General features: G+C 50.6%; 1 protein-coding gene across 2 annotated transcripts in view; it reads left to right on the top strand.

Moving 5' to 3' along the window:
- Positions 1–27,442, top strand: part of LOC138581037 (sulfotransferase 1B1-like) — a 257,455-nt gene that overhangs the window by 153,707 nt on the left and 76,306 nt on the right. For both annotated transcript variants that reach the window (XM_069652062.1, XM_069652061.1), the window contains one exon: positions 20,940–21,037. In XM_069652062.1, coding sequence (XP_069508163.1) covers positions 20,940–21,037 — 98 coding nt within the window. The remainder of the gene's footprint in view (positions 1–20,939; positions 21,038–27,442) is intronic.

Below are 27,442 nucleotides of genomic sequence, written 5' to 3'. Positions count from 1 at the left end.
CCCCATATATCTCATGTAGAAATTGAAGAGGAAAGGGGACAAAATGGAGCTGTGTGAACATTTTAAGGTTTCTGGGTTCTTCTGGGATCTGTTGGGGCCCACCTGGACAAGTCTGGCCACTCTTTGGACATGTAGGAGGTGAACCACTGCATGACTGTTCTGTGAATACTCATGAACTGTAGTCTGCAGTTATCTGAAGCATGAAACCTGATAGTAGCCACCTTACATGATACACCTTATGCCCCGGACAGCCTGACATGAACAGTGGCAGCAAATCTGCTATAAGCATTTCTGTCTGGTCAAAGAATAATGGCAGTGGCCCCAGCCATGCTATTCGACCTCAACATGTATGCACTGAGGAATTATCATGCTCTGTCTGCATTTTGCTTGTATCTGCTGTATGTAACATGACATAGCCCCATTACATGGCAAATCTACCCTTTGCCATACCCATTTTGACATATATATATATATATATATATATATATATATATATATATATATATATATATATATATATATATATACATATTGTAATTTAATTTGGTATAGACTTGAGGCAAATATTTTGTGATTAGATGCAATCTTTAAGATATTGCCAGAGTGGCTCGTACATGTAGTGCCAAAATACTCCTCTTTGGTATCTGGTGAATTCACTTATCAGAGACTGGGAACTGGTTTGAGGGAGTCCCTGTGGATGGGTCAAGTTAGCCTCTCTGTGATTCCAACGCTAGAGGCAACGTAAGGCAGATCTGCCATGGTCTCTACCCAGTTCCCAGTCTCCTAACTCAGGCAGTCAACACTCCTTCTAGCCACCATTAGAATGAGAGCCTCAAGCACTGGGCAACACTGACAGGGTTTGTGATTTACGAGTGCAGACCACAAGCATAATACAAAGAGAAACCCCACGCAAATGCGGTGAGTGCAGAACAACGCAGACACAATCCTACCCAGCAGTTCCTACTGCAGGAGAGACAGAAGTAGCCATGGGTAGACACATAACTAGGAGGCATACATTATTGGAGGGCAGGCAACATACCCTCTGATCCAAAGGAACCAAGGTGGCAAAGTCGTCCCACATGCATGGCTGGCATACCTAAGAGGATGTTTTAATGCTTAAAAGCTTTCAACCAGTGTGGCTACCAGGTGGCAACAGTCTAAGAAAACTATTTTTCGTACACCTGGGCCACAAGAGGGCCCATTTGTCATCATCCAGTCCCATGTGGCCACCGCAAATTGAGCCCAGGTGATACCCAGTCCAGTTTGCATTACTCAATCCTATAGTGGACACATCTATAAAAGGGGGCTGAAGAAGGCCCACATCGAGGGAGTCTGGAGAAAGGTTGATGGTGAGCAGGTGCATGCAGGAAGTGAGGAGAGTTTTAAGTGACTAGGAGAAGAAGACGGGCAGCAGCAGTGAGGAGGAGGAAGAAGAAAACATCAGGGAAAAGAAGACATTAGGGGTAAAAGCAGTGAGGTTCAGGAAGGAGGAAATTAAAGGGGGAAGAAAGATTTGGAGGACGGGGAGGGGAGGAAAAAGAAGAGGTGAAATCAGAGAAGGTTGGAGAAGAGACATGGGGATGGACAGATGTAATGTGGCATCAGAGCAGGGTCAGCAAGAAGAAAGTAGTAGACAGGGAGGTCTAGAAGAGAACCAGTATTGTCCAAGCCAAGAGGGCTAATGGCTGGAAGGATGCTGAGAGGTAGTAGCAAGGCTAGTGTGGCTTGAGCCAATTTGTGGTCAGGGTGCAAGGGCTAGAGAAAGTGAACACGTTGTTAACGTGGCTGCAGAGGCTGGTAGAGACAATAGCCTACAGACCCAGAGGGATGTAAAGAGAGAACAGAAAGACATACTAGCTAGCAGCCATATGTCAGAGTGTGGTGGGAAAGGCAAGCCCACCAAGGGGAATAAAGGGGAATAAAGAAGCATTGCTCGTTGAGAACTGGGCTTGTCGGATCACTAAGAATTCAGATCAGGAGAGCTCACTGGATCCTATGCCTACAGGCTGCCCTTGGCTAGGAAGTGTGACAAACAATAACTGCGCCTGAAATTCTACATGAGAGAGATGGGAAGAAATCATCTGCCATCTCGATGGGTAGCAACCAAGGTTCAGGAGGGACATCGTTCCCTGGCAACATTTGCCAAAAGGTACCTGCTCAAGACAACTGGTTGTGATCACTTTGGGGCAGTGTACCCCAATCACTATCTGGAACAGATTAAGAATTTGGACTGAAGACCAGGGTCCTTTGCTATACTAGGGCTTAAAACACACACATTTGCTAGTGTTTTCGCTGGAGCATCTTCATCGTCAATTTAAGAGTTTAATCTGTTTTCAGGACATGCTCCTAGCCTGGAGATGTGTATAATAAACCAGGAGTCTAAAGCCTGTATGCTAGTTTTGAGTCCTTTGTTCATCCCTCAGTCAGTGGCATCTATCAAATAGTGAAATTCACATATAAAGTTTTAGCAATGAAACTCCCGTTGTTGCCCCTGAAGGCCTCACACCGCAGACTGTTGCAAACAGATGGTGCTGGAGATAATAGGCCCATATTATTCTGCAATGTGAGGAAGTGTAAGGAATTTGAAAGGGACCTCAAGTATATAAACCTCTGCAAATAAATGGTTATACCACAAATGGCTTGACATTCTGTCACTGGAAGCAGTTATTCAGGAATACTTTCCTTAATAGTTCCTTTATAGTTCCTTAATAGTTTAATTGCAAAGCTGTGATCTTTCACTGTTTATTCTTACAATGAACAGAAGCAGCTTCAGCTCAATGGAAAGATCATGTCTGTTGACGGTTCAGCAGTCATTGGCTTGGACGAGCATTAGAGAGATTAAGCACCAGTCAAAGAATGTTCACTGAATAAATGCCCTTTCTCAGGGCTTCTGAGAATCGCAGTCATGTTGTTTTTGCTAAAGTGATTCAGCAAATGTTTTGGAAAGGGTGGTTCTGTTTGCTAGTAGTGATTGCATGGGGAATAACCAAATCATTATTCACTGGAAAGGTCCACTTGTGTTGCCTTGCATTGATAAGCATCTGATATAACCATACATCTCTATTATATTCTGGATATGTGTTGTGGGCCGCCTCCCTGATGGAAGATCGAGTTTAGTGGTTATGAATGCTTTCTAGTGGATCCACTTGCAGGCTAATGTTTCTTTGACCAACTACTGGACTGTTATGCAGAAATGTCCAGTTGATGCCAATGCTTCTTGGAGACGATATTTGAGGGGGTTTACTGGTTTCAGCTGGGATTTGCACTTAACCTGCAGAATGTTTCTTCTGTTAAGGTGTGAGTCACGAGAATGTTGCGTACCTGTATGTTTGGTTGATCTCGACGGGGCAGCCAGACTGACAAGAAGAATTGGTGACACGAGAAACCAGCCTCTCCTCTATCCCGAATGGGTACTTGGTAAAAGATGGACCGATTCCCAATGTCACAAGCTGCTCTCTCCTGATTTCCGTGACGTCGGGACTGTGCAAGCACAGGCAGGAGAGGCTGAAGGAACAAGTCTTTGAAGTGATGAAGCTCCAGAGTCCAAGGATGACAGAGGCGATACCAAGAGAAGACGCTGATGCAGTGGTGCTCAAGAGTCCAAGGAAGACAAAGGCGTGCTCCAGGAGAAGACACTGGATGCTGTGGTGCTCAAGAGTCCGAAAAATGGCCGGAAATTCACCAGGGAGATGCTGAATACAGAGGAGCTCAAGAGTCCAAGGATGGCTGAGGCGAATACCAGGAGAAGGCACTGGATGAATGACCACAGAGCACAGGCTGGCACGAAGCAGGAGAAAAGGCAAAATCAAGGCAGGGATACCTAGCCTGGCTAAAGGTGGGGGAACCTGGGAAGATGGGAGAACTGACGTGGACCAGGCTGGGAGAGGAGTCCAGGAAGGCAGGGAACCCCAGCAAACCAAAAGGGAAACAAAGGGAAAATCCAGGGGAACCCGGGAGAAGCAGGGAGCTGGCAAGGAGAGGACAAGGGAAAGGAGATCCCCAGAAGGGCTGAGCAGAGCAAGGCAGGCTCAGGAACAAAGGGTGAGCGAGTAACACGATCAGGAACAGAACGCGTTGAGACACGATCTGCTCCCGATCCTCACTCTCCCTTTATGGGCTGCCGCGCCCGCGAGGCCTGGAACGCAAGCTGATTGTTGCCGGGCGCCGGCGGACCCAGAGCGAGGCTTGGGCAGCAAGCCCCTCCAATCCCGGGTGACCAATCCACGGCGCATTTGCGGAACCGCGATCGCGGTCTCCCGCGCATGCGCCAAGGAGCTGCAGCCCTGGTCCCCAAAGCTCTCCCTCCGGCGCCTCCCCAAGCGCGGAAGCGCGAATAGAGGTGCCAGGAAGGGAAAGCGCGTGTGACGAACCCCGGTCTCCCGGTAAGCGTGACATCTTCTTTTCCTCTAGTTGAAATTATTCCAATGTCAAAGAGGTCCACTGGAATGTTCTCTATGTTGGCCTTATACTAAAACACGGTAAAGTGCTTAGGGTAGGATAGTCTTGAGTGCACTGACACAATAATTAATACTACCTTCGATAAAGTATGGAAAGCTACAGGTGTCGTTAAATAGAACCTTACCCTAAGACCTATGATTACTAGTGCAGTCTTGAAATAACGACAACCTTGTGCTAACCAATTTGTTATTCAATAAAGAAATGACTCTGGATCTTGAGTATATCTATCAATTGATTGTATTGTACATCAGTTTTTCAAAAAACAACCCGTCAGAACAAATTTAAACCAAATTATCATGTGTAATTACACACACTCCAATTACATATCGTCAAGGTTTCACAAATGCTATTTTATATAGCAGGCCAACTCTTCATTATTTAGTCATACCATGTATCGAAATACAATAAGTGCATCATATGATAACCATTGCTTAGTTACACCATGTGAAAAAGGTACATTAGATATGGCCTCTGATAGCCGACACGTGTTTCGACCATGGATCGTTCTCAAGGCTAACATGTATCCCTAATTCAATCACAAGATTCCTTGTTGCCACTAGAGCGATTTCACAGGTGCAACATATACTTTGACTCTCTCTTGATTATCCTGTTAATTAAAACCATGAGAGAGGAAAACGTAGGAGAGACAGGCAAAGTTCACAAGATAAAGCAAAAGGATTTCTTAATATTGTTTGGAAATTGTTTGACCATTGGTTATTGGTTTATTTGAGACAAACGTAATTCGGCTTAGTGGTGTTACCCGTTGTCATTTGCTGTGACCTGTGATGCATGCATATATTATTATATATTGGATAATTAGTGCCCATGCTCCTAGTGAGATAACAGTGTGGTTCATATTTGCATGATTCACTGAGAGGCTGAAAATCCCCTGTAAGTATGTTCTGTAGCATTTATTGCCAATCATCGTCAATAACATCATGAAATGGACAGTAAAGGTGACTTAAGATTTATGGGTCCGATTCATGGAACAAATGTGGCCGAAAATCTTGGCGCAAGTGTGAAAAATGAAGAGCATGCGCACATGTGCGATTCATGGAAGCTCCTGTGCATGTTTTTCCCGAAATGTGTGCCAAACCCATGCGTGGCGCACACGCCGTGCGCGACGCGCACAGGGAAAGCGCACCACGTCCGCGCACACACCAAAAAGGGGGCGATACATGGGGCGTAACACGCAGAATGGGGAACAATGCGTGAAAAAGAAGGCGTAACTGGGGAAGTACTGCAGGGAACTACACAGAACGCCCACATGCACGCGAACAACCCGTATTCATGGATTCGAATATGGGAAACACGCGCATGGAAAAAGATGCGCATAGGCGTCAACGCGTCCCCCACACGAAGGCAGGCAGAAGTGTCCCCCCGCACAATATAAAAGTGCGTGCAAACAACAAACACGTATATCCAGCTACAATGAATGCCCCATTTGTCGCAGCACTGATAGTGGGACACCGCAGGAGGAGGAAGATAGCCAGGGCCCGCATGTTTTCACCCCGGACAAGCATTTTTGGGATGCATGACGACCAGGTCTATGGCAGGTATAGGTTTCCACCTCGTATCATCCTAGACCTGGTCAGGGAGTGGGAAGATGACCTTACATCCCTCACCCTCTGCTCCCAAGCATTGAGCCCCTTGGAGAAGGTGCTCAATGTCCTGCATTTTTTGGCCACTGGGTCATTTCAGCGGACTACTACCATAGTGGGGGGGGGTCTCACAGGCCACGCAGTCACGCTGCCTACACCAGGTCTTGGCAATCATGACAGCGCGACTCTCAGTCCGTAGGCACATATGCATGCCCAGAACACCTGCAGAAAGGCAGGCCGTTGTCCAGGACTTTTACAGGGTGGCACACTTCTCCAAAGTGCTTGGTGCCATAGTATGCACCCATGTGGCCCTATGTCCACCTACGGCCACTGAGCACATCTATCAACATCTACCGAAACCGCAAGCACTGGCATTCCATCAACTTACAGGTCGTATGCGATGCAAAGGGAATCATCACCTCTGTCTATGCAAACTACCCTGGCTCCACCCATGACAGTTTCATATACAGAATGTCCACCCTGAGCTGGGCCCTGGAAGCTGGGCAGCATGGTGACACATGGCTCCTAGGTGAGTACAAATGCCTGTGCACATGCATGCATGTCACACACACACAAATACACAAACCCCAATAATCACAACCATCATCACCTCTCCAGGGGATAGTGCCTACCCTCTGAGCAACCACATGATGATGCCAATCTGGAACCCCACCACACGACCCCAGGTAAGATACAACGAGGCCCATATTGCAACCAGGGCCATAGTGAAGCACACATTCGGTGTGCTCAAGTCACGCTTCCGCTCCCTTGACCGCTCTGGCGGGCAGCTACTCTATGCACCCCCAGTAGTGTGCAGGATCATTGTGGCAGCATGTGTCCTGCACAATGTTGCAACACGGCAGGGCGTACCGGTGGACATGGTGGTGCCCCCACATCCCCAACCACAGGCACAGGCGCTGCCCATGGGAGGGGATAGGGCACGTGGCGAGGAAGCCCGGACCCAGCTTATGGGCACATTTTTCACCTAAAGTCCCACCCCTGCAGAGTTCACACAGGCCTGGCACACACCAGGTGACAATCGATGATGACAAAGAGACAGTCAACTGTCACAACCTTACCACCCTGAGAATGTTGCCATGGAAGTGCCACATTGTGTGCATCCCTAGCTACTTAAACATAAGCAATCCTGTGTGACCAAAAGGCACACATGCAAGGTGTGAATCACACAGACCTGCAAAACAGGCCATGACTATCACTGCTATGTCACCCAAACCCTCCCAAACCACAACATGACATGGCAAGTAATAGCTATATACCAACACAGTACCAATAAGGTACACATTGACATGTGAAAAATGTAAAGTGGCACCAGACAATGATGCCTGACATGGAATCAGATGAAATGACTGACCAACAACCTCCCACCCAAAAGAAGTCATACCCAAATGCATTCCAACAGTTGTAGTTGTAACATAACAATGAATGCCTGTCAACATGCACATTGTGCATTGCAGAATCAACAATGCAGCTTCTGTGTTCCGTGTCCACCTCCGGCAACACACTGCTCAGCGCACAGCATAGTGAACAGCCATTGTGTGTGACGCACACCCTGAGCATCATATCTAAACGACAAACTACATCAAAAAGAAAATTACGCATGTACAGGATCCACAATTGGTCATAGATCATGTGCTGCAGGGACACAGTGGGCACCAGAAGGCAAACAGAGTGTACATGTGGACATGGAAGGGTGGTTGTACATGTAGTGGATGATAGTGCAAGTGTGTGGGTCAGTAGGGACATGCACTCAATATATGCATGTACAATCAAGTGACCATCAGTGTCCTCTACACATCACATGTGAACATTGACCATGTGTACACCCCAGTATGTCAACCCACAACTATTCCCTCACACCTGAAAGGTAAACACAACACATGAACAGGCATTGATCAGCAGAATACATCATGTACATAGGATACCACAATTGCAATGTCAGGGTGCGCATCACACTGTAGGGCAAGGCAACGGTCAACAACAAAACACCCCCCCTGCCTCAAAAATCACCATGACCCACTGAACAACTGCACCTGGGTTATGTAGCCTTCATCCTTGAAGTTCACCTGGCCACAGGATCACCCTTCCCCTTTGTCACCATCTTCCACCTTGTGTGTAAAAGGTGTACGGCACCCTCAGAGGCCACCTTGACTTGCAAAAACACCTAATCAAAGAGAACTCAAAGCAGGCCAACACAGAAGCCAAGCAAAAAGCCTGCAGGCAGCAAAACAAACCAGAAGAGCCTCCAGTAGATGACTTGAAGTAGCAGTACGTCACAAAGCCCAAGTACTACCACAATGACGTAACAACCAAGGTAGCACAGTAAAACAATGTCACAACAGGATGTGTACCATGTGTGGTACATAACACAGAATGATGCACCACAAACTGATGTGTACTGTCATAGCTCCCGTGTACAGGTGCAGGAGTGGCACAAACCAACCACCCCCACCGTGGTCTGGGTGCCTGCAAAGTCAAACTCACACAGGCCTCTGAGACCCTGGTGGGGAAGGAGGGTCAGGGATATACAGTCGGGACAGGCATTGCTATACTGGATAACCGGAATGAGCGGCAGGAGAGGGGAGTAGGATTGACATGGGAAAGTAGGAAATGCACAAAAATGTACTACTCACATTAATACATACACAATTACATCAAACTTGATCTTCCTGCACATAGTAACAAATTACTCAAATGGAAGACAAAGAGAACCTTATTTCTGGGGTGAGTGCTGGCCTGCTGCCTGCGCACTCTCAGGTCCGGTAACAGGAGCAGTTCAATGCTGCAAAGAGAGCCACAGTTACTAATCTGTGCATGCCCATAACACACAAACACACCACCATATATGCCCCAAAGTAACAAACTACTCTACAAACAATCTTGTGTGGATGCTTCGTACCCATATGTAACATTACCCCTGCGATGTTTCATACACAGTCAATGCAGTAAGTCAGGCGCTGGTGGGTGCGTGGCAAAAGGAAGACCAATATGTCACGATTCACACAACATGCAATGTTCCCTGGGTAAGCAGCCAGATGCATATAGCAAGGTATGACTTCAGAACAAGTCGTGTTCCACCATGACTGAAATAAAGTAGGTAGTGCATGTTTCAAATTCTACATGGAAATGAAATGCACTGCACAAAAGTCTGTCCCTCGCTGTCTGTCCCTGTGAGATGCTTCTTTCCATGTCTTGGAATGCTACATGGCTAATACAAGTGCCTCAATCGACCATGGTGGACCGGAGGGTATGTGCCACTGCCCCTGCAGGTGTCCCAGATAACTTTCCCATCAACTAGCCATTAGTCCACCAACGCATCTCAGCTGTATTGTGCGCTTCAACACCAATATTTGTCCAAGCTCACCGTCAGTGCTGCTACTAAGCATGCATGTGCAACTGGCGTGGTGAAAGGTTTGCTGCGTTGTGGCCCCCCTGTGCTGCTCACCTTGCCTGGAGTCCCTTGAAACACGTCAGCTGTTTTTGGATGTATGAGCGCAATCCCTGTGCCTCTGCTTGCGCACACATGCGCATGTCGGCATCACCAAACATGTCGAACTTCCAGACGTCCAATGGGCCATGTCTGCTGGCAAAGGTGGTCTCGAGGCTCATCCCCCTGCAGAAAGGGCATGAAACACATGATTAATGCTTTAAAATCATCTGTGCGTGTCTCTTCAGGCATTTCATGACTGGACCATGTTACAGACGTACATCAGAAATCACACCATCAGTGCATCTTTCACAGGCAAAGTGTGGTACACACTATCTACGGCATGAATTGCAACAAGCACATGTACAGTAAAGATAAGAAACATACTACACAACGTATAGCAATTAATGTACCCATGAATCATGAAACCCCCCCATCTAGCGAAAGAAGAACAGTGGTCAATAACACCCCTATCATCCCCACTAGGGGTGTTAACACAAGTTGGACAGCAGCAGACATGCCACAGATATGACAGTCCAAAGCCCTTGTGTAATAGGCTGCTACACCGAACCATCCTTGCGAGCCCATGGATAAGGGAAGCAGGAGTGGCCTATGTGAGTCAGGACCCCAAGCTGCAAACACATACACAAGACAAGCTTGAAGGGGCCAGCTGGAACAGACAGTGGATACTTTCAAAAGCCACAAAGCACCACAACGTCACATGAAAGCACAATAGACAAGCAATTTTAAACTATATTAACTAATTACACTAACTATGAAAAACCTACATTACCTAATTAAACTAACTATCAAATTGAAACTAAACTAACTAAACTAAAAGAAAAATCAAAAATGGCCACATACTACCCGGGGGAGGGGGAGGCACCCAGGAGGGGGGAGGTACAGGGTGCTGCTCAACACCCACATGCGATGATGTTGAGGAAAAAAAAAACCTCCATGGGCTCAATGCCTGCACAGCCCGACCTATGTGGGAGATAAATTGTCATCCGAGTCTGGCTCTTCCTGGAAAGGAGGACGTGACACAGGAGCCTGACCATGCCTAGACGCAGCTTGCCCCTCATCGGCAGCAAGTCTGCCGGATGAGTGAGCCTGGTTCTGTGTGGCGATGACACGTAGGTCTGCATGCATAACCTCCCGTGATACTCTTGCAAGGTAGCACGTGTAACACAGAGTTATTCCTGCAAGGCCTGGCTGGACAACGGCTGCACCTCCCGGCAAGCATGCAGCTCAGATGGTACGCTCAAGCTGCACAAACCTCTCCTCTGCCCGCTCCCTCTGGGACATCATAAGGACACTCAGAGTGGATCTGAGGGAAGCATACTCCTGCGTCAGGGCCTCCATGTGTACCTCTGTTTGATCAGCAATTGCTTTAAGCAGAGACAACATTTCAGCCTGGCGTGCCCTGTCTGAGGCCGCCATGCCCAGCCTGATTGAGCGGGCCGTGGACCATGCTGCCTGCTGCTGGAGAAGCACCTGCCTAGCAGGGGGAAGCACGGATTGGGCCACACGCTCCACGCTCTCAGCGATGTTCTCCATTGCTGCCCCCTGCCTTTCAGAATTGGCAGTCATGTCTTGCTCCCACTCAGTATACTGCGGTTGCGTGCGGTGACTGCGTTGCTTAGCTTGACCCCTGCGGGACCCAAGGACCGGGTGTCCCCGTTGTGTTGGCACCGCCCGCAGCTGCACGACTACATGCCCCCGTCGACGTGATGTCCCAGGCACATCAGTGACTGGTGTGGAGGGTGATCCTGTGTCCCGATCCACCACATGCGGAGGTTCCAACACTGTCTGACCCCTCAGTGCAGGTGTATCGGACAAAGGAGTGCCCACATCAGAATCACTCACCCCTGACATATGGACCTGATGCACATCCAACTCGACATGGACGTCAGAGTGTTCATCCGGGCTGGATTCATTGCCAGCCAGAGACAAGATGGACTGTAGCACCTCTGGGTTCTCGTGGCCTACTACCCCCACTTGTGCCGGGTTGCTGTAGTGATAACAACCCTGTGCCTGGCATGACAACACCATCCTCTGGCTCCATTGCATCATCATCTGAAAAGTAGAGAAAATAAAAGGTCACTACAAATGTTAGAAGTACACAACACACACACACACATCACACAGACACCAAACACATCAAGCAGACATGTCACACACAAAATAGAACCTGCCATGCATGCTGGGTCAACTTGACATTGCTCCTGTGATTAGGCATGTAGAATGGTGTCAGTTTGCACAGAATTGGGTCGATGGAGTGGAGCAAATGTGTACGTTACTCACTATCTACATGTACAAGTACTTCATGATGTGTGTCAGAAAATGTAAAGGCAGTGCAAGGTCAACTTCAGGCATCACGTGCAATGTGCATTCAATCGGTAGCATGGCTACAAGCAAACCACCCCTCCCCCCAAGTGCAAATGCAGGGAAGCCTAGCATGGTATCAAAAGGCTGACCATAGACCTGTGTATTGACAGACAGTGTTGACTAGCATCAACTGCAACATGTGAGTCAAGTGACAACACAGCAAATGATGATGGGACAGTAAGCAGGACACATGATAAAGCCTCTGGAGTACACCCACGTGTGAAGGAGACACTACACCAGTTGGACAGAGTCATTGGCCACACAGACTGCCACACCCTAAACATGTGTGCGACGCAGGACTGAGCCACAGTGGACATGAAATGCCATGCAATGTAGGTCACCCTGGACTTGTACTACAATGATCATCCAGTCAAGGACACATAGGGGCATGCATGGAATACACATGGAGCATGAATGGGCCCTCATGTCCCTGCGGGGCATCTGACCTCTGCACAGTCCAAGTGAGACACCCTGCATCAAGTACAAAGGATGTACCACACAGCATATGTCTGGCAGATTGGCCGCTGGAAGTTAGCATGTACACAGGACACATGAACAGGGAAGTACTCAACGGCAAAATTGAAGCAGACCAGTGCAAAGGTGGAATTGGGGTGCGGGGGGTGGAGGGGCAAGGGAGCATGCCTACATGGCTTACCCGCATGCAGGCAGAGGACACATGCACGTCAGTCATGCTATGACATAGTCCCTGGGCTGAGAGGAAGGTCACCCCATGCTACATGCAGAAGGGCCAGTGAGCTGGAACATGGACTGGAGGGGCATCCTGGTGACCAGCATGTGAGAAGGGTGCAATAGTGGTGATGCGGACAGTCCACGTCTGCTCCACATGTCCACCATCCAGCAGAGCAGCCATGCATCAGGGAAGCATTGCATCACTTGCACATCAGAACCATGTACACGTGTCATGTAGTGGCAGTCATGCACAACACATCACACAAGTAAAGCACACATGTCCTCAACAAACACGCAGCAACACTCACTGGACTGGGCATCAAAGTCTGGCATCTCTCCCACTCCTTCGACCAATTCAGATGGTATGAACTCTGCAACGAGTGACTCATGCGGTGTGAGGTCTTCCTCCTCAGGTGCAGGCCCACTGCCAGTCACCAGAGTCAAGTTGTAATTTGAGGCATGCTTAGCCTTAGCGCTGCGTTTGAGGTCATTCCAATGCTTTTTGCACTCTTGCGCCGTGCGCACCTCATGGCCGAATGCACTCACCTGTTCCGCAACTTGCTTCCAGTGGGTATCACGGTGGGCAGCCGTATTCTGACAATTAGGACCCACTAGCATGTCACGGCTGTGGTACCGCACGTAGTCCATAAGGAAGTCCAGTCCTGGTTGCAGAAAGGCTTCTTCCTCGACATGCAGGAGGTCGTGGTTGTGTGTGGGGTCCCAACCTGTGCTGCAGGTGCAACCTTCCTCCTCTTGGATTGTGGCGCAGACCCTGGCTGGCAAATGCCGCCCTGATCAGTATGGCCAGTGGCACCGGTTGATTGAGCCAAGGGAGTGGCAGGTGGAGGGACGACCAAAGGCCTGACTTGCATCGGTGGCAGCTGGGTGCCCTCTAATGGACCTCGCGCAGCAACATCCGCTGTGGCAGGGTCATTGACCGTGACTGTCCTGGTTGGCAGACTCAAAACCGGGGTGTTGTTGGCTGCATCTGCCCCTGCACTTGCCAACACCCGGCTGTTGGGGGCAGCAGATGACATTACTGTCTCAGGGACACGTGTCTTGGTCAGGGTAGCCCTGCGTGCACCTACGGTTTCCCTCCTGGCCTGTTGGAAATCTTCCAAGGACTCTTCAAGTGCCAACGCAGCCTGCACTGGCAGACCCTGAGCCTGGGTGGTGGTGTCCACAGCTGCACCTGCAACTACCACTACCCTTGGGCCCGTGGCAGTCAATGAAACGGACTGCCGGGTCACACGGGCGCCAGTGCCAGATGCAGAAGCAGCATCACCCGGAACCACAGGGGGTGTTGGCATGACTGCACCGACACATGACACAACATTGTGCTTAAGTGGCGCACCCCTGCCTCTTCCTCCTCTGCAGCGCCAGTGCCAGATGCAGAAGCAGCATCACCCGGAACCACAGGGGGTGTTGGCATGACTGCAGCCACCCTGGACACCCTGGAGTCCCCCTACTCCCTGGTCACCCCGGCCACATTCCTGACCACGCCCGCCACGAGGAGGACGCCCAGCTGAGGCGCCCCTCACCTTTGGTGGCCTCCCAACCATGGCACAGATGGAGCAGTGCCGGCACAGATGGAGGAGTGCCAATGGGAGGTGTACACCACAATTGTCCTGGGCAATTGGGGTGAAGGGGGTGGGATGCAAGATGTTAACAGCCCCCCTGCACCTGCAAGGCTGTATGTGACCCCGGGTCACGCAACGCTCAGGCACCCCAAAACTGCAGTAAAACTGTGCACACAACCCTGCAGCCTACGTGCGTGGAATTAACCTCCCACAGCACGCGGTGGCACCCAGTAACACAAAAAAAGCATACGCGTGGGACATGCAGGCTACTATGACCTTGAAAAAATGGGTGCAATAGATGGGGCACCCGCAGTGGGAAAAATAGCGTGCACGACTCACGGTCTGACTAGCGTGATAATGAAAAACACGCGTAGCCAATACCCACGCCAAAAGAAGAGATACGTCCTTGATCCACTGTGAAGTTGTGATGGCGCACGAAACAACACGAAGTAGCAACACACATCGGTCTCCACGAAAGGCACGTTCAACGAACTGCTGGCCCCGCTCACCTTTAACCCGTGCTGAGGGAAATGCCTGCGCACGTCGCGTCACTTACGCGAGTACGCCCTTTCCTCGGATTACACGCATTCACACGCGGATGTGCAGTTTTTTCACGTGCGCACTGAACCACTATGCCCACGTTATGAGGGAAACGCCCGTGCGCGTCGCGTCACAGACGCGCTTACGCGCTAAGAGCCTTTCCTCGAATTACACGCTGACGTGCAATTTTTTCACGTGCCAAATCACTCCGTATCAAGCTGGCCAGGCAACAACACACAGAAGTCCACGCTCCTGCCCAGAAGGCCAAATTACTGCCCCCCAGAACCCCAAGCACGCTCCCACCTGCCATCTGCTGCTGCCTGCCTGCTGCCCACGTGCCCTGCTATTTGGCGCTTGCAAGTCAGCCAGGGGTGCAGTTGCTGTGACCACTCCTGTTGGAACTGAAGACTCCTGACTGGGATACCATCGCTCCACAGCCCAGCCCCAGGACCCAGTTGCCCACCCACACCTGCCCCTGGGGTTGCCATGTTGGGCACAACACCATCTGGCACCACTGGCAACCCCCAGCCAGAGAGGCAGAGGGCCACCAGCTTCAGTGCCAGGGAAGTTGGTGTCCTGGTGGAGCAAGTCCTGGGACAGTATGATGCCCTCTTTGGAAGTTCGCGCGCCGACAATGAAGTACGGACCAGGATCTGGATGGACATCGTGACTGCCATCAACGTGGAGGGGGTGGCAGTCCGCGACATCAAACATGTCCGGAAGAGCTGGGAGGACTTCAGGTCCAGGACCCTCGACAAGACGCGGCGCCTCTTGAAGGCAGCGGATGCGGAGGGGCGCCGGGGCCACCTGTCCAACTACCAAATGAGGGTCCTGGAACGCATATGCCCAGCGCTCCACGTCCAGGTCCTTGAGAGGCAGACCTGTCTCGAGTCGAGCGGTAAGTGTACATGCATGCTGATTGGATGTTGTGCGTGTTGTGGTGTGCCAGTAGTGTGCAGGTTGCACATGTGTTTTTGTAGGGCCATGTATGGATGTGTATGTACAGGGGCGTGAGGCTGCCACATGTGAGTCCTCTCATGTGTGAGACACATCGATGGTGTATGTGTTGCTAAGCATGCTGGCCAAATGCAGGTGTGGGAGCACACATGATTGAATTTCTGTGTATGTACATTGGCATGGTTGTGGTGTCACAGATGGATGGTGGTTCCTGCTGCATGTATCTGCACTGTGTACATGTGCATGTCTGTGTATTTGACAAGTGTGCAACTGTGATGCAACATGGATGCATGTGACACTGACATGTAGGAGGCTAATTGCCAGATGTGACATGGATGGCGATCTCATCACTGCGACAGTTGCTGGAGATGTACATATGCATGTAAGTCTGGTGGCGTGTGTGCATGTGTTGTGCACTCCCCGTGTTTCATGTGACGTCAGGCTCACCTTCGGCTGCTCGTGTTGTTGTGTGTGTATGGACGGTGCTGCCTGGTGCAAGATTCCTGTTGATTTGCTCATGTGTGTGAGTTGAAATGACATGTTTGTTGGGGAGTGTGATGCCATGTCTGTAGTTTTACACTGCCACTCATGTGCGACTGTCATGTGTGTATCAGTCCATTGAACAGTGCCCTGATGCCTGTGTTCTGTCTCTCCCTGTCTGCAGCGTCAACTGATGAAGAGGACCGAGAGGGTGCTGTGGAGCAAAGCGGCAGGGATCGCACTGCCAGCCGGAGACGCAAGGCCCGGCTCCCCTCACAGGTTGTCATCTCGTCAGGGAGTGAGGAGTCTGGTGCCCCGTCTCAGGCCGCAGCTGCCGAGGGTAGGTCCAAGAGGCGGAGGTCGTAGGTGGACTCCTCGGCAGCAGAAGGGGCAGCTGATACCCCACAGGGTCCGATGGAGGAAGATGGCACGGAGTCATCCAGGTTGGTGGGGGGTTTGGTGGAGGAGGTGGCCGTGGAAGGGACACACATGGGGTCTGGAGGTGGGGATTCCACTGGTGCTAGTGGTGCAGTGCAGGGGCAGGGACAGGAGGCAGCACAGGCCGCCGTGGAGGTGCCTGTGTGTAATCCTGTCCCCGATCCTGTGACTGCATCATCCTGCACCAGCAGGGATGCCTACGTCCAGACCCATTTTCAGGGAGGGGATGAGCGCACAACAACTGGCCTTCCTCTCCCTGCGGACGTGGCAATCTGTGACTGGGTTAAGCCTGTCCTGTCTGGGATGGCGTTGCATCAACGGGGCATGCGAGGTGACCTGCAGTGTTTTCGTGAAGACACTGCACGTTATCTCGGATGCCTCGTTGACCGCGTTGACCTACTGGGACAGGTCACCAGGGCTGGATTCCTCCGTATGCTGGACCTTGTTCCGACCCCCTCCTCACCTGAACCCCCTATACGCCAGTCATCCTCCATGCCATCTTCCCACCCATGTATCACCTGGGTACCCGGTGGAGCTGCCTCTGACCCTGCGGCCAGGCTGGTGGAGGACACATCCCTGCCACAGTGGGGAGTCGGACGTCCAGCAGGGGTGACCACCTCAACAACTGCACCCCAGCCGGAGGAGGACGTGCAGGCAGCAAGAGCCAGGGCACAGGTACAGCAGCAGCAGCAACAAGGTGGGAGCCATGATGGCTCGGGGCCTTCAACATCCGAGGGGCAGGCATCGGCCAGAGGGTAGGAGGACCCAGGATTACAAGTGTCTTCCGTGTGGCAGCGGTTGGGCCAGGCCATAGGTGCATAGCGGCGGCTGGCGGAAGAGGCACGGCTCACAATGGTCAGGGCGGAGAACTCCATGCGGAGGGCACTGAGACGGGCCGAGTGCCTCGAGGTTGAATAGTGGATTTATCTATTATTTTTCTCACCATGGAGCAATGGATTTTACTGTTTCCGTTTCCTTTGGATTTGATTTGGTGGCCGGAGACTTTGGACACATTTTCATTTCGATTTATTTTGATTCAGACTTCATGTTTTTCTTTATGTGTTTTGGACATGCTGCAATTCATCTTTTTTTCAAATTTTTTTTCATGTTTTCATTTGATTACATTCTTTTTGTGTTCAATACATTTTGGTTTATTACTTTGATGTGTGGTATTCTCTCATTGGTTTCATGCATGTCACGGTGTAGGTTTTCACAATCACCAGCACCCATTGTATGTGTGTGACAGACATGTGTTGATGTACATCCTTGCCATTTGGGTTGTATCATGTAATGGGCATTTCAATGTGGGGTGGATGGGATACTTGGTTGGGTCTTTGCACAGGGGTGGCGTGCGGTGGGATTTGGGAGGCCATGAGGCCCATGATTGTGGATCATGATGACATGTTGGGGCCTGCTGGCAGGTGCCTGTCAATGCTGGGTGGGTGGGGGTGCTGGGGGACATGGTTTGGGGCCTGAGGCTCACTGCTGGGTGGGTGAGGGTGCTGGGGGACATGAGTCGGGGCCTGCTGGCAGGTGCCTGTCAATGCTGGGTGTGTGGGGGTGCTGGGGGACATGAGTCAGGGCCTGAGGCTCACTGCCGGGTGGGTGGGGGTGCTGGGGGACATGAGTCAGGGCCTGAGCCTCACTGCTGGGTGGGTGGGGATGCTGGGGGACATGAGTCAGGGCCTGAACCTCACTCTGGGGGTGGGGGTGCTGGTGGACATGAATCAGGGCCTGAGGCTCACTGCTGGGTGGGTGGGGGTGCTGGGGGACATGAGTCGGGGCCTGCTGGCAGGTGCCCGTCAATGCTGGGTGAGGGTGCTGGGGGACATGAGTCGGGGCCTGCTGGCAGGTGCCCATCAATGCTGGGTGGGTGGGGGTGCTGGGGGACATGAGTCGGGGCCTGCTGGCAGGTGCCCGTCAATGCTGGGTGGGTGGGGGTGCTGGGGGACATGAGTCGGGGCCTGCTGGCAGGTGCCCGTCAATGCTGGGTGGGTGGGGGTGCTGGGGGACATGAGTCAGGGCCTGAGGCTCACTGCCGGGTGGGTGGGGGTGCTGGGGGACATGAGTCAGGGCCTGAGCCTCACTGCTGGGTGGGTGGGGATGCTGGGGGACACGAGTCGGGGCCTGAGCCTCACTGCTGGGGATGGGGGTGCTGGGGGACATGAATCAGGGCCTGAGGCTCACTGCTGGGTGGGTGGGGGTGCTGGGGGACATGAGTCGGGGCCTGCTGGCAGGTGCCCGTCAATGCTGGGTGGGTGGGGGTGCTGGGGGACATGAGTCGGGGCCTGCTGGCAGGTGCTCGTCAATGCTGGGTGGGTGGGGTGCTGGGGGACATGAGTCGGGGCCTGCTGGCAGGTGCCCGTCAATGCTGGGTGGGTGGGGGTGCTGGGGGTCATGAGTCGGGGCCTGAGCCTCACTGCTGGGGGCTGGGGGTGCTGGGGGACATGAGTCAGGGCCTGAGGCTCACTGCTGGGTGGGTGGGGGTGCTGGGGGACATGAGTCGGGCCTGAGCCTCACTGCTGGGGGGTGGGGGTGCTGGGGGACGTGAGTCAGGGCCTGAGGCTCACTGCTGGGGGGTGGGGGTGCTGGGGGACATGAGTTGGTGATCACTAGTGCAAGGTGACATGTGGGCTGGCTGGGGGGCATGCCCATGGTGGATGGGCTGCGTGCAGGACATGACCAGGGGTGCTGGGTGGTCCCCTGTGGTGTGGGCTGCCTGCAGGGGCCGTGGAGGGGGTAGAGGGCACACCTGGGAGGACCCACACTGCCAATTCACATGTGGGACTCCCCGTGCACCCCACTGGATACACGTACCCCGCTCTGACAGCGAAATCGCGTGTGAAACTCCCCGCGAACCCGAGTAATACACGTACCCCGCTCGCACACGGCCATTTGCGTGTGAAACTTCCCACGCACCCCCCGAAATACACGTACCCCGCTCGCACTGGGCCAATCGCGTGTGAAACTTCCCGCGAACCCCCGAAATACCCGTACCATGCTCGCACAGGGCCAATCCCGTGTGAAACTTCCTGCGAACCCCAGTAATACACGTACCCCGCTCGCACAGGGCCAATCGCGTGTGAAACTCCCCGCAAACCCCAGTAATACACGTACCCCGCTCGCACAGGGCCAATCGCATGTGAAACTTCCCGCGCACCCCCCGAAATACATGTACCCCACTCGCACAGGGCCAATCGTGTGTGAAACTTCCTGCGAACCCCCGAAATATACGTACCCCGCTCACACAGGGCCAATCGAGTGTGAAACTTTCCGCGAACTCCCGAAATACACGTACCCCGCTCGCACAGGGCCAATCGCGTGTGAAACTCCCCGCGAACCCCAGTAATACACGTACCTCACTCGCACAGGGCCAATCGCGTGTGAAACTTCCCTGCGGACCCACTGTGATACATGTACCCCGCTCGCACAGGCCCAATCGCGTGTGAAACTTACTGCGAACCCCAGGAATACACATACCCCGCTCACACAGGCCTAATCGCGTGTGAAACTCCCCACGAACACCAATAATACACGTACCCCGCTCGCACAGGCCCAATCGCGTGTGCAACTCCCCGCGAACCCCAGTAATACATGTACCCCGCTCGCACATGCCCAATCGCGTGTGATTCTCCCTGCGCAGTGGTGTACATGTATTCGGAGGGGTGCGCGGGGAGTTTTACAGGCGTTTGCGTGGTTGGGGGGGCTGTATGCTGGTCCACTGGCCTGTGCGCCATGTACGGGATTTGTGAGATGTGCATGGCGCACGGTGAGGGGTTGGGGGCGTAACTGGCGCTGCTGCAGGGTCGCTGTGCCACTCTGCGCCACGGCTGGTTTTGGATGTTAAAATCCATGAATACGCTGTGCGCGGAAATGGATTTTGGCGCACGCGGCTGGCGCAGACTGTCGCATGCGCACACTGTGCGCCAGCCGTGTGTGCCACTTGTGTGCTGAATTCTATGAATTACTCCCTATAGGTCTACAAAGAGCTAAATGTGACAAACGAGGAGGGGACCAGAAACTCCTGCTCAGACAAATTGAAGCAAAATGCATCTGTAGACTACAAAGCACTTTTACTGGCCTTTATTCAGAACATGAGATGAATGTCTTTGTGTGAACCTTGGGAACAATATACTAGTTGTTATCCTCAGGCAGAAACCAATGAAGTTGAAACATTTCCGGAATGTTCCCCTCAAGACAAGGGTGCTGTGCGTTCATGGAGCTCTGAGTGTTGGGCTGCTCTGGCAACAGCAGCTACAGAACTGTCCATCTCACACTGATCAGTGTAGCCTGGTGAAATACTGGCAATGTGTTCTCTTCATGTTCCTCTTTTCCTAGTCTGTTCATCCCTCCCTCTTTCAGTTAGCTACGGCTCCTGGTACAACCATGTGAAGGACTGGTGGGAGAAAGCGCAGAGTAACCCTCGCATCCTGTATATGTTCTATGAGGACATGCTGAAGGTAAGGCTGTGCAAATGTCCACTATCCACCATCTCATTCTTACGCTGTGTATTTCCCCACAGTATGGATATTGTTTAAACATTTTGCTCTTAGAACTAAATAAAACTGAGCTGTTAATAGCATCTCACCCATGAATTGTGTTTTCATCACACTTCAATGTTTGCCTCTTCTATTGCAATTTGCGAAGTATTCTGACGGTAATGTGAAATGTACACAAATAAAGACTTTGGCAGATGGGGAGCAGGTGCAAGTGGATGTAGGTCACCTGGCCTAAGCCCCACCCACCTGGCACCTTCCAGGTTGCCGCTCTTTTTCCCTACTTAGCAAGCCCCGCCTATCTGGTGTCTTCCTGGTTGCCGCTCTTTTTCCCTAGTTAAGGAGCCCTCCAGCCTCTTTTCCTTTGCAGATGGGGAGCAGGTGCAAGTGGATGTAGATCACCTGGCTTAAGCCTCACCCACCTGGCACCTTCCAGGTTGCCGCTCTTTTTCCCTACTTAGCAAGTCCCGCCTACCTGGTGCCTTCCTGGTTGCCGCTCTTTTTCCATGGTTAAGGAGCCCTCCAGCCTCTTTTCCTTTGCAGATGGGGAGCAGGTGCAAGTGGATCTAGGTCACCTGGCCTAAGCCTCGCCACCTGGCACCTTCCAGGTTGCCACTCTTTTTCCCTACTTAGCAAGCCCCGCCTACCTGGTGCCTTCCTGGTTGCTGCTCTTTTTCCCTAGTTAAGGAGCCCTCCAGCCTCTTTTCCGTTGCAGATGGGGAGCAGGTGCAAGTGGATGTAGGTCACCTGGCCAAAGCCCCGCCCACCTGGCAGCTTCCAGGTTGCCACTCATTTTCCCTACTTAGCAAGCCTCGCCCACCTGGTGCCTTCCTGGTTGCTGCTCTTTTTCCCTACTTAGCAAGCTCCGCCTACCTGGTGCCTTCCTGGTTGCCGCTCTTTTTCCTTACATAGCAAGCCCAACCCACCTTGTGCATTCCTGGTTGCTGCTCTTTTTCCCTACTTAAGGAGCCCTCCAACCTCTTTTCCTTTGCCGATGGTGAGCAGGTGCAAGTGGATCTAGGTCACTTGGCCTAAGCACTACCCACATTCTTAGCCCTACCTCTTCCGTCCTGCTCTTAACTCTTAGATCAAGGGCATCTCTCGCCCGATGTCTGAAGCGAAGGGCTGATGAAGAAAAGGGCAATTCCTGTTTGACCGGGGAGGACCTAGGGCCCGATCCCCCGCTCAGAAAGCAGGTAAGTATGCACCAACATGTGTTTACTCCCTCTGTCCCCACAGGCCATCGCCACCCCCTCTTGCCCCCCTGTGATGTTCCCTTGTGCGCCCCTCCCTTCTTGCCTGTTTTGCTTGATTCTTCTACCCTGCTCCCCCTTCCACCTTCCAACCTGCTTCTGCAGGAGTCTGTCCTGATACATTCTGGTTTCACCATCACCGTCTTGTGGCCAATGCTGAGTTTGACTTTTATGGACTTCATTGATTCACAGTGCGTCACCCTTTCTCAACTCTCATGCTGGACTTCCTTTGCATCTTGTACCATGGTGGCCCTGAATCATGCTGTTCCCATCTTCATCTTGTATCCTGGCTTGCAACATTATGTGTTACTTCTGACTTCTGCAATTGTATTCTTTCTCACCTCTCGCTTCTCCACTCTTTTTTACTTTCTGTTCTCTCCTCCTCTCCCTTTCTCCCTTTTCCTATTTCCTCCCCTCCTCCCCTTACTTTCTTCTATGAACTTACTCTATAGAATTGTCCCTGGACCTAGTATGATAGCAACCTGTCTGTCTCTTTCCCACCTTCCCCTTACTTGTTCCCCCCCCTGCCCTCCAGCACTATCTGAAATGTCGTCAGGCCTGGTACGATAGTCACTTGTTTTGTTCCTCCCCTCCCTTTCTGCATCCCTCTCCCTCACCTTTTGTTTTTCTCCAGCTCTACCAGAAATGTCATCAGGCCTAGTACGATATTCGCTTGTTTTTTTCTTCCCCTCCCTTTCTGCATCCCTCTCCCTCACCTTTTGTTTTTCTCCAGCTCTACCAGAAATGTCATCAGGCCTAGTACGGTAGTTGCCTGTCTGTTTCCATTTCCTTCCCACTCTCCCCCTGCCTTCCTTATCTATGTCTTAGCTCTTGCACTATCTTAAATGTTGTCAGGCTGAGTACGATAGTTAATTTCACATCCTTACTGTTCATGGCCTGTAAGAATGTTATTGTATTTTCCCTTGTGCACTCCCTTGCCTTGAAGCGCTTTGAAACACATTGGGCCTCATTACACGGTAGGCGGTAAGGGTTTACCGGTATCGGTAAGGGCACCGGTACCGGTAAACCCTTACCACCTTACTACGAGGTCCCTTTGCGAGACCCGACATTAATGGCTGGGCTGGGACCCGCAAAGGGACCTTGGTGATAATTACGGTACCGCAATTTGCGGTACCGTAATTAGCTCCTTCCCCATTCCCATTATGCCCTATGGGGCAAAAATGGGAATGGGGAAGGGCCATGGAGAAAGGGGGAATTACCGCCCCGCCAACCTTGGAATGGGGTGGTAATTCCCCTTTCCTCCATGGTGGTACCGGTATGGTACAGGCGGCAACCATGGTGCTAATAGCACCATGGTTTACCGCCTTCCGTGTAATGAGGAGGCCCATTGTGTATAGGCACTATATAAATAGGCTATCCTATCATATATCATATCATACCATGTTGAGTCATTCATACGCTATTTTGCTGTTTATACCGTTAGACAGTGTTACCGTTACCACATGATGTAAGCATTTGGTAACGGGAAAGGTCTGCATCATTCAGAGTGATGCAGACGCTTCTGTTATTCCCCATTTTGGAGTCCATAAGACACCGTTGGGCAAATGAGGTGTCTCTGCATGTGGTAATAACACGGGTAATAGCGCATGCAGAAACACTTTACATTATGTGGCTGGTGGTCACACTTATTAAATCATAGGTGTAGGCCTCCAAAGCAGCAGACCCTTAAATGCCAGGTGATCCTGATGACATCAGGCGAGTTCGCAATTCGGCAAATCATGGAATGAGTGCATGGGTCTCACCAAGTTACTCTGAGTGTCCAACTAAAACAGCTGACAATATAGTTATTGATTAAAAAATCACAACCTATAAATACATAACACGCATTATTTTGTACACTGTGCACATTGCATTACATTTGATGCACCACCATAGCTGTACAGTCCTAATTTCTTTATTTGTGCACATATGCTTTTTCTAGAAGATCATGTTAATTTTTTATTTTGTAAATACCGTACAATAACTCTAAAACATTTAGACAGATTCAGAGGTGTTGCTAGGTCTAGAAAAGGTCCGGGGCTTTGCTAATGCCAGGACTGTCGGGCATCAGGGTTAGCTAGCCTTTTGGTTGTACAACCAAAAGACCAGGGGCTATAGCCCCCTCAGCCCTCCCCAGCAACGCCTCTGGACAGATTACTAAAACCTGCAAGCGGACACTCCTGCATCTACAATTTTTGAAATATGTATAAACATATACATGGCGCCATAGCAGCATCACAAGAAAAGAGGCTTCCCAATGTAGGAGCGAATTCGTGCGATTTTGCGCAGAAGTTGCGCAAGGACGGCGCACCGAGAAGGTCACTGTGCAAACCTGCACACATAAACAAAAATGTGGCAACACGTATTCATGGAATTGATCGTGTAAATTAACCGTATTCGCAAGTCATGTCTGAAATTCCCCCCACATGCCCACATGCAAGGCAGGAACCTGCCAGATCAGCTACCTTTGCACGCTCCCTGGGCGCAAATACATGCACACTTCAACCAGTGCGTGGGGTACCCCGTAAGCAGGCCTGTGACTCGGGGAGCCTGCGCTGGGTCCGCGTAACTGTATTTGGCACCCCGACAACATGCGTATGTAAATTCGTAACTCAGCAATAACTCGGGAAGTGTGCGTGCAAACCCATGTAAAAGGTTCCTGTACCCCGCTACACAGTTTACGTGCACCCCTACGATACATCGGAACCCTTATTGAGTACACGCACCCTGAAATCCTACATGCGATACCACCTGCATGCTGAAAATCCTACACACAAGTGTATTAAGCCAGCCTTCTGGTGGAGGATTCTCTGAAGGACTTTCGTGGGCATTTCCCAGCCGAGACATTTTGCAATTGATTCCATGAATACGTCTCTTGCCGCGCAATAGTGGGCATGCGAGGGACTGCCTATAGGCTGTCCCTCGGAACGGCCACTTCTTCGCAAGTTAGTCCCCATTTCTGGTGTTCCGCCCCCTTCCCAGACCTCTGCGCAGGCCACACCCACCCTGTGCTAGGAGTCTCGGGCAAGGCCCTCGACGGCTCGCAGAGGTGTTCCAGGCCAGCACGAAATCCACGCAAGTCCTGGAAAAGTGCTGTGCATTCGATTCAATAAATCGACAGAGTTGCGCACACAGATTGGGCGCAAGTAGCCCATTTTCTGTGTAAATTAATTCCATGAAATTCCCATTGAATAAAATATAGTTTGCTGCAGAGTGGGCCTGTAGAGTCACTCCAGCCCATGCCTGGGCAAGCCTCACACTTATACCAACATGAAAAGCCCCATACCTTATAGGCATCATTCAGGGTCCTACACACATTAAATGCCCTACACGTTTTACTGTGCGAAGACAATATGCCTTCAAGCATTACCCAGATTCCCATGTTTCAGAGGCAGGCTCCTCATGTAGCGGGTAGTTCACCAATTGTACTTAACTCATGCTTTTTTTTCAATTACATTCGAAAACATAAACAAGAACAAACAATATGCATTATCCATTTTAACAATCATTAAAACTATATACATTTCCACCACCCCTCCCCCCCTAAGGAGTCACTACATTGTCATTGTTCAAACTTAATATAACAAGAGAAATTTACCCCAGATCTTGTTGAATAAAGCATTTTTCTTTTCCCTCTGATATAACACTCTTTCCATCTATTCCAACATATGCATCTCTGCAATCCACATCTCAATAGTAACAGGATCAGATGATTTCCAATGTCTTAAAATCAGTTTCTTCCCCACCATTGACCCCGAAAGATCCATATAGTCAACTCTTCCAACATGGCATCACTACCAAGCACAATGGTCTTGAAATCCATGCACATTTTTTCATTAAGAATATTTTCACAAATGTTGTCAAATTCAAACCACAGACCCCTTACTCTCGAACAATCCACAGCATATGTTCTAAGGTGCCAACCTCATGTACACACGCCCAGCAGTCAGGGCTGTCACACAATCCCCTCTTCACTAGTCTCTCAGGTGTCCAGTATTCTCTGTTTATAATCTTAATTTGAGGGGATCCTTCAGCCAGCACTAAAGAACATAACTTGACATTCTCACAAATACATGACCAATGATCTTCTGTAATGTCCTCCCCAATCCTCTGAATCCATTCTAATCTTAATGAGTCATTTCCTCTATAATTTGACACAATTAGTCTATAAACATAGCTGACTAGACCACAACCACTCACTCCTGGTTTCCATCCAAGCATATCCATGTTAATTCTAACATCCATAGTCACTTCACCTACTGCCTTCTTGATCTTCCGATAGTCTGCCAAACAGAAATTAGAAATATCAAACTTTGTCTGTATCTCCTTAGCTGTCATTCATTTCACTCCATTGAAAAGATCCGCAATCCATTGCACCCCAGCTAGAAACCATTCATGCCAGAACAAAACTTTCCCTTCATGTGTAACACTTGGATTCATCCAGACTGAAGCACTTGATCTCTTAATGCATCAAAACCCAAATAATCATTAAAAATCAACCAAGAAGTTCGTAAACCACCTAGTCAATGGATCCTGCACTCTTGATCTGTTTGGTTTAGTTGTTAACAGAGCCCTAGGTGACAATAGGCCCATATGGCTAGATTCTGCACACAACCAGTTCTCTTGCTCTGTTTTAAGGAAGGCGAATAAAGTTTGTGTCATAAAAGCCATATGATAGGCCCTGAAATTTGGGACTCCTAGACCATCTTTAGACAAAGGCAACTGTAATTTACTTATTTTAAGACGTGGTGGTTTTCGATGCCATAAGAAATCTTGAATGAGTCTGTCCAATTCACGCCAATATTTCTTCTCAATATCCAACGGGATCATACTCAGTACAAAGTTTATTCTAGGAGTCAACAAAATTTTTAAAGCATTCACCTTCCCCCAAACGGAAAGGTGCAACAAGTTCCACCTCTCCAAGTCCAGTTTGAAAGTAGTACAGACCATATTAATATTCTCTCTTGCAAAATAAATAACATTTAGTAAAATCCGCACCCCAATTATAGTAGTTTTTCAGCGCACCACCTAAAACCCAACTGCGTGATAAAATGTTTGTCACATAATGGCACCATGGGTAGGACTTCTGATTTGGCCCAGTTTATTTTGTATCTGG

Source organism: Ambystoma mexicanum, chromosome 3p (assembly GCF_040938575.1).
Source record: "Ambystoma mexicanum isolate Mex_15411 chromosome 3p, UKY_AmexF1_1, whole genome shotgun sequence".
Lineage (NCBI taxonomy): Eukaryota > Metazoa > Chordata > Amphibia > Caudata > Ambystomatidae > Ambystoma > Ambystoma mexicanum.
This window is presented reverse-complemented; position numbering and strand designations above follow the sequence as displayed.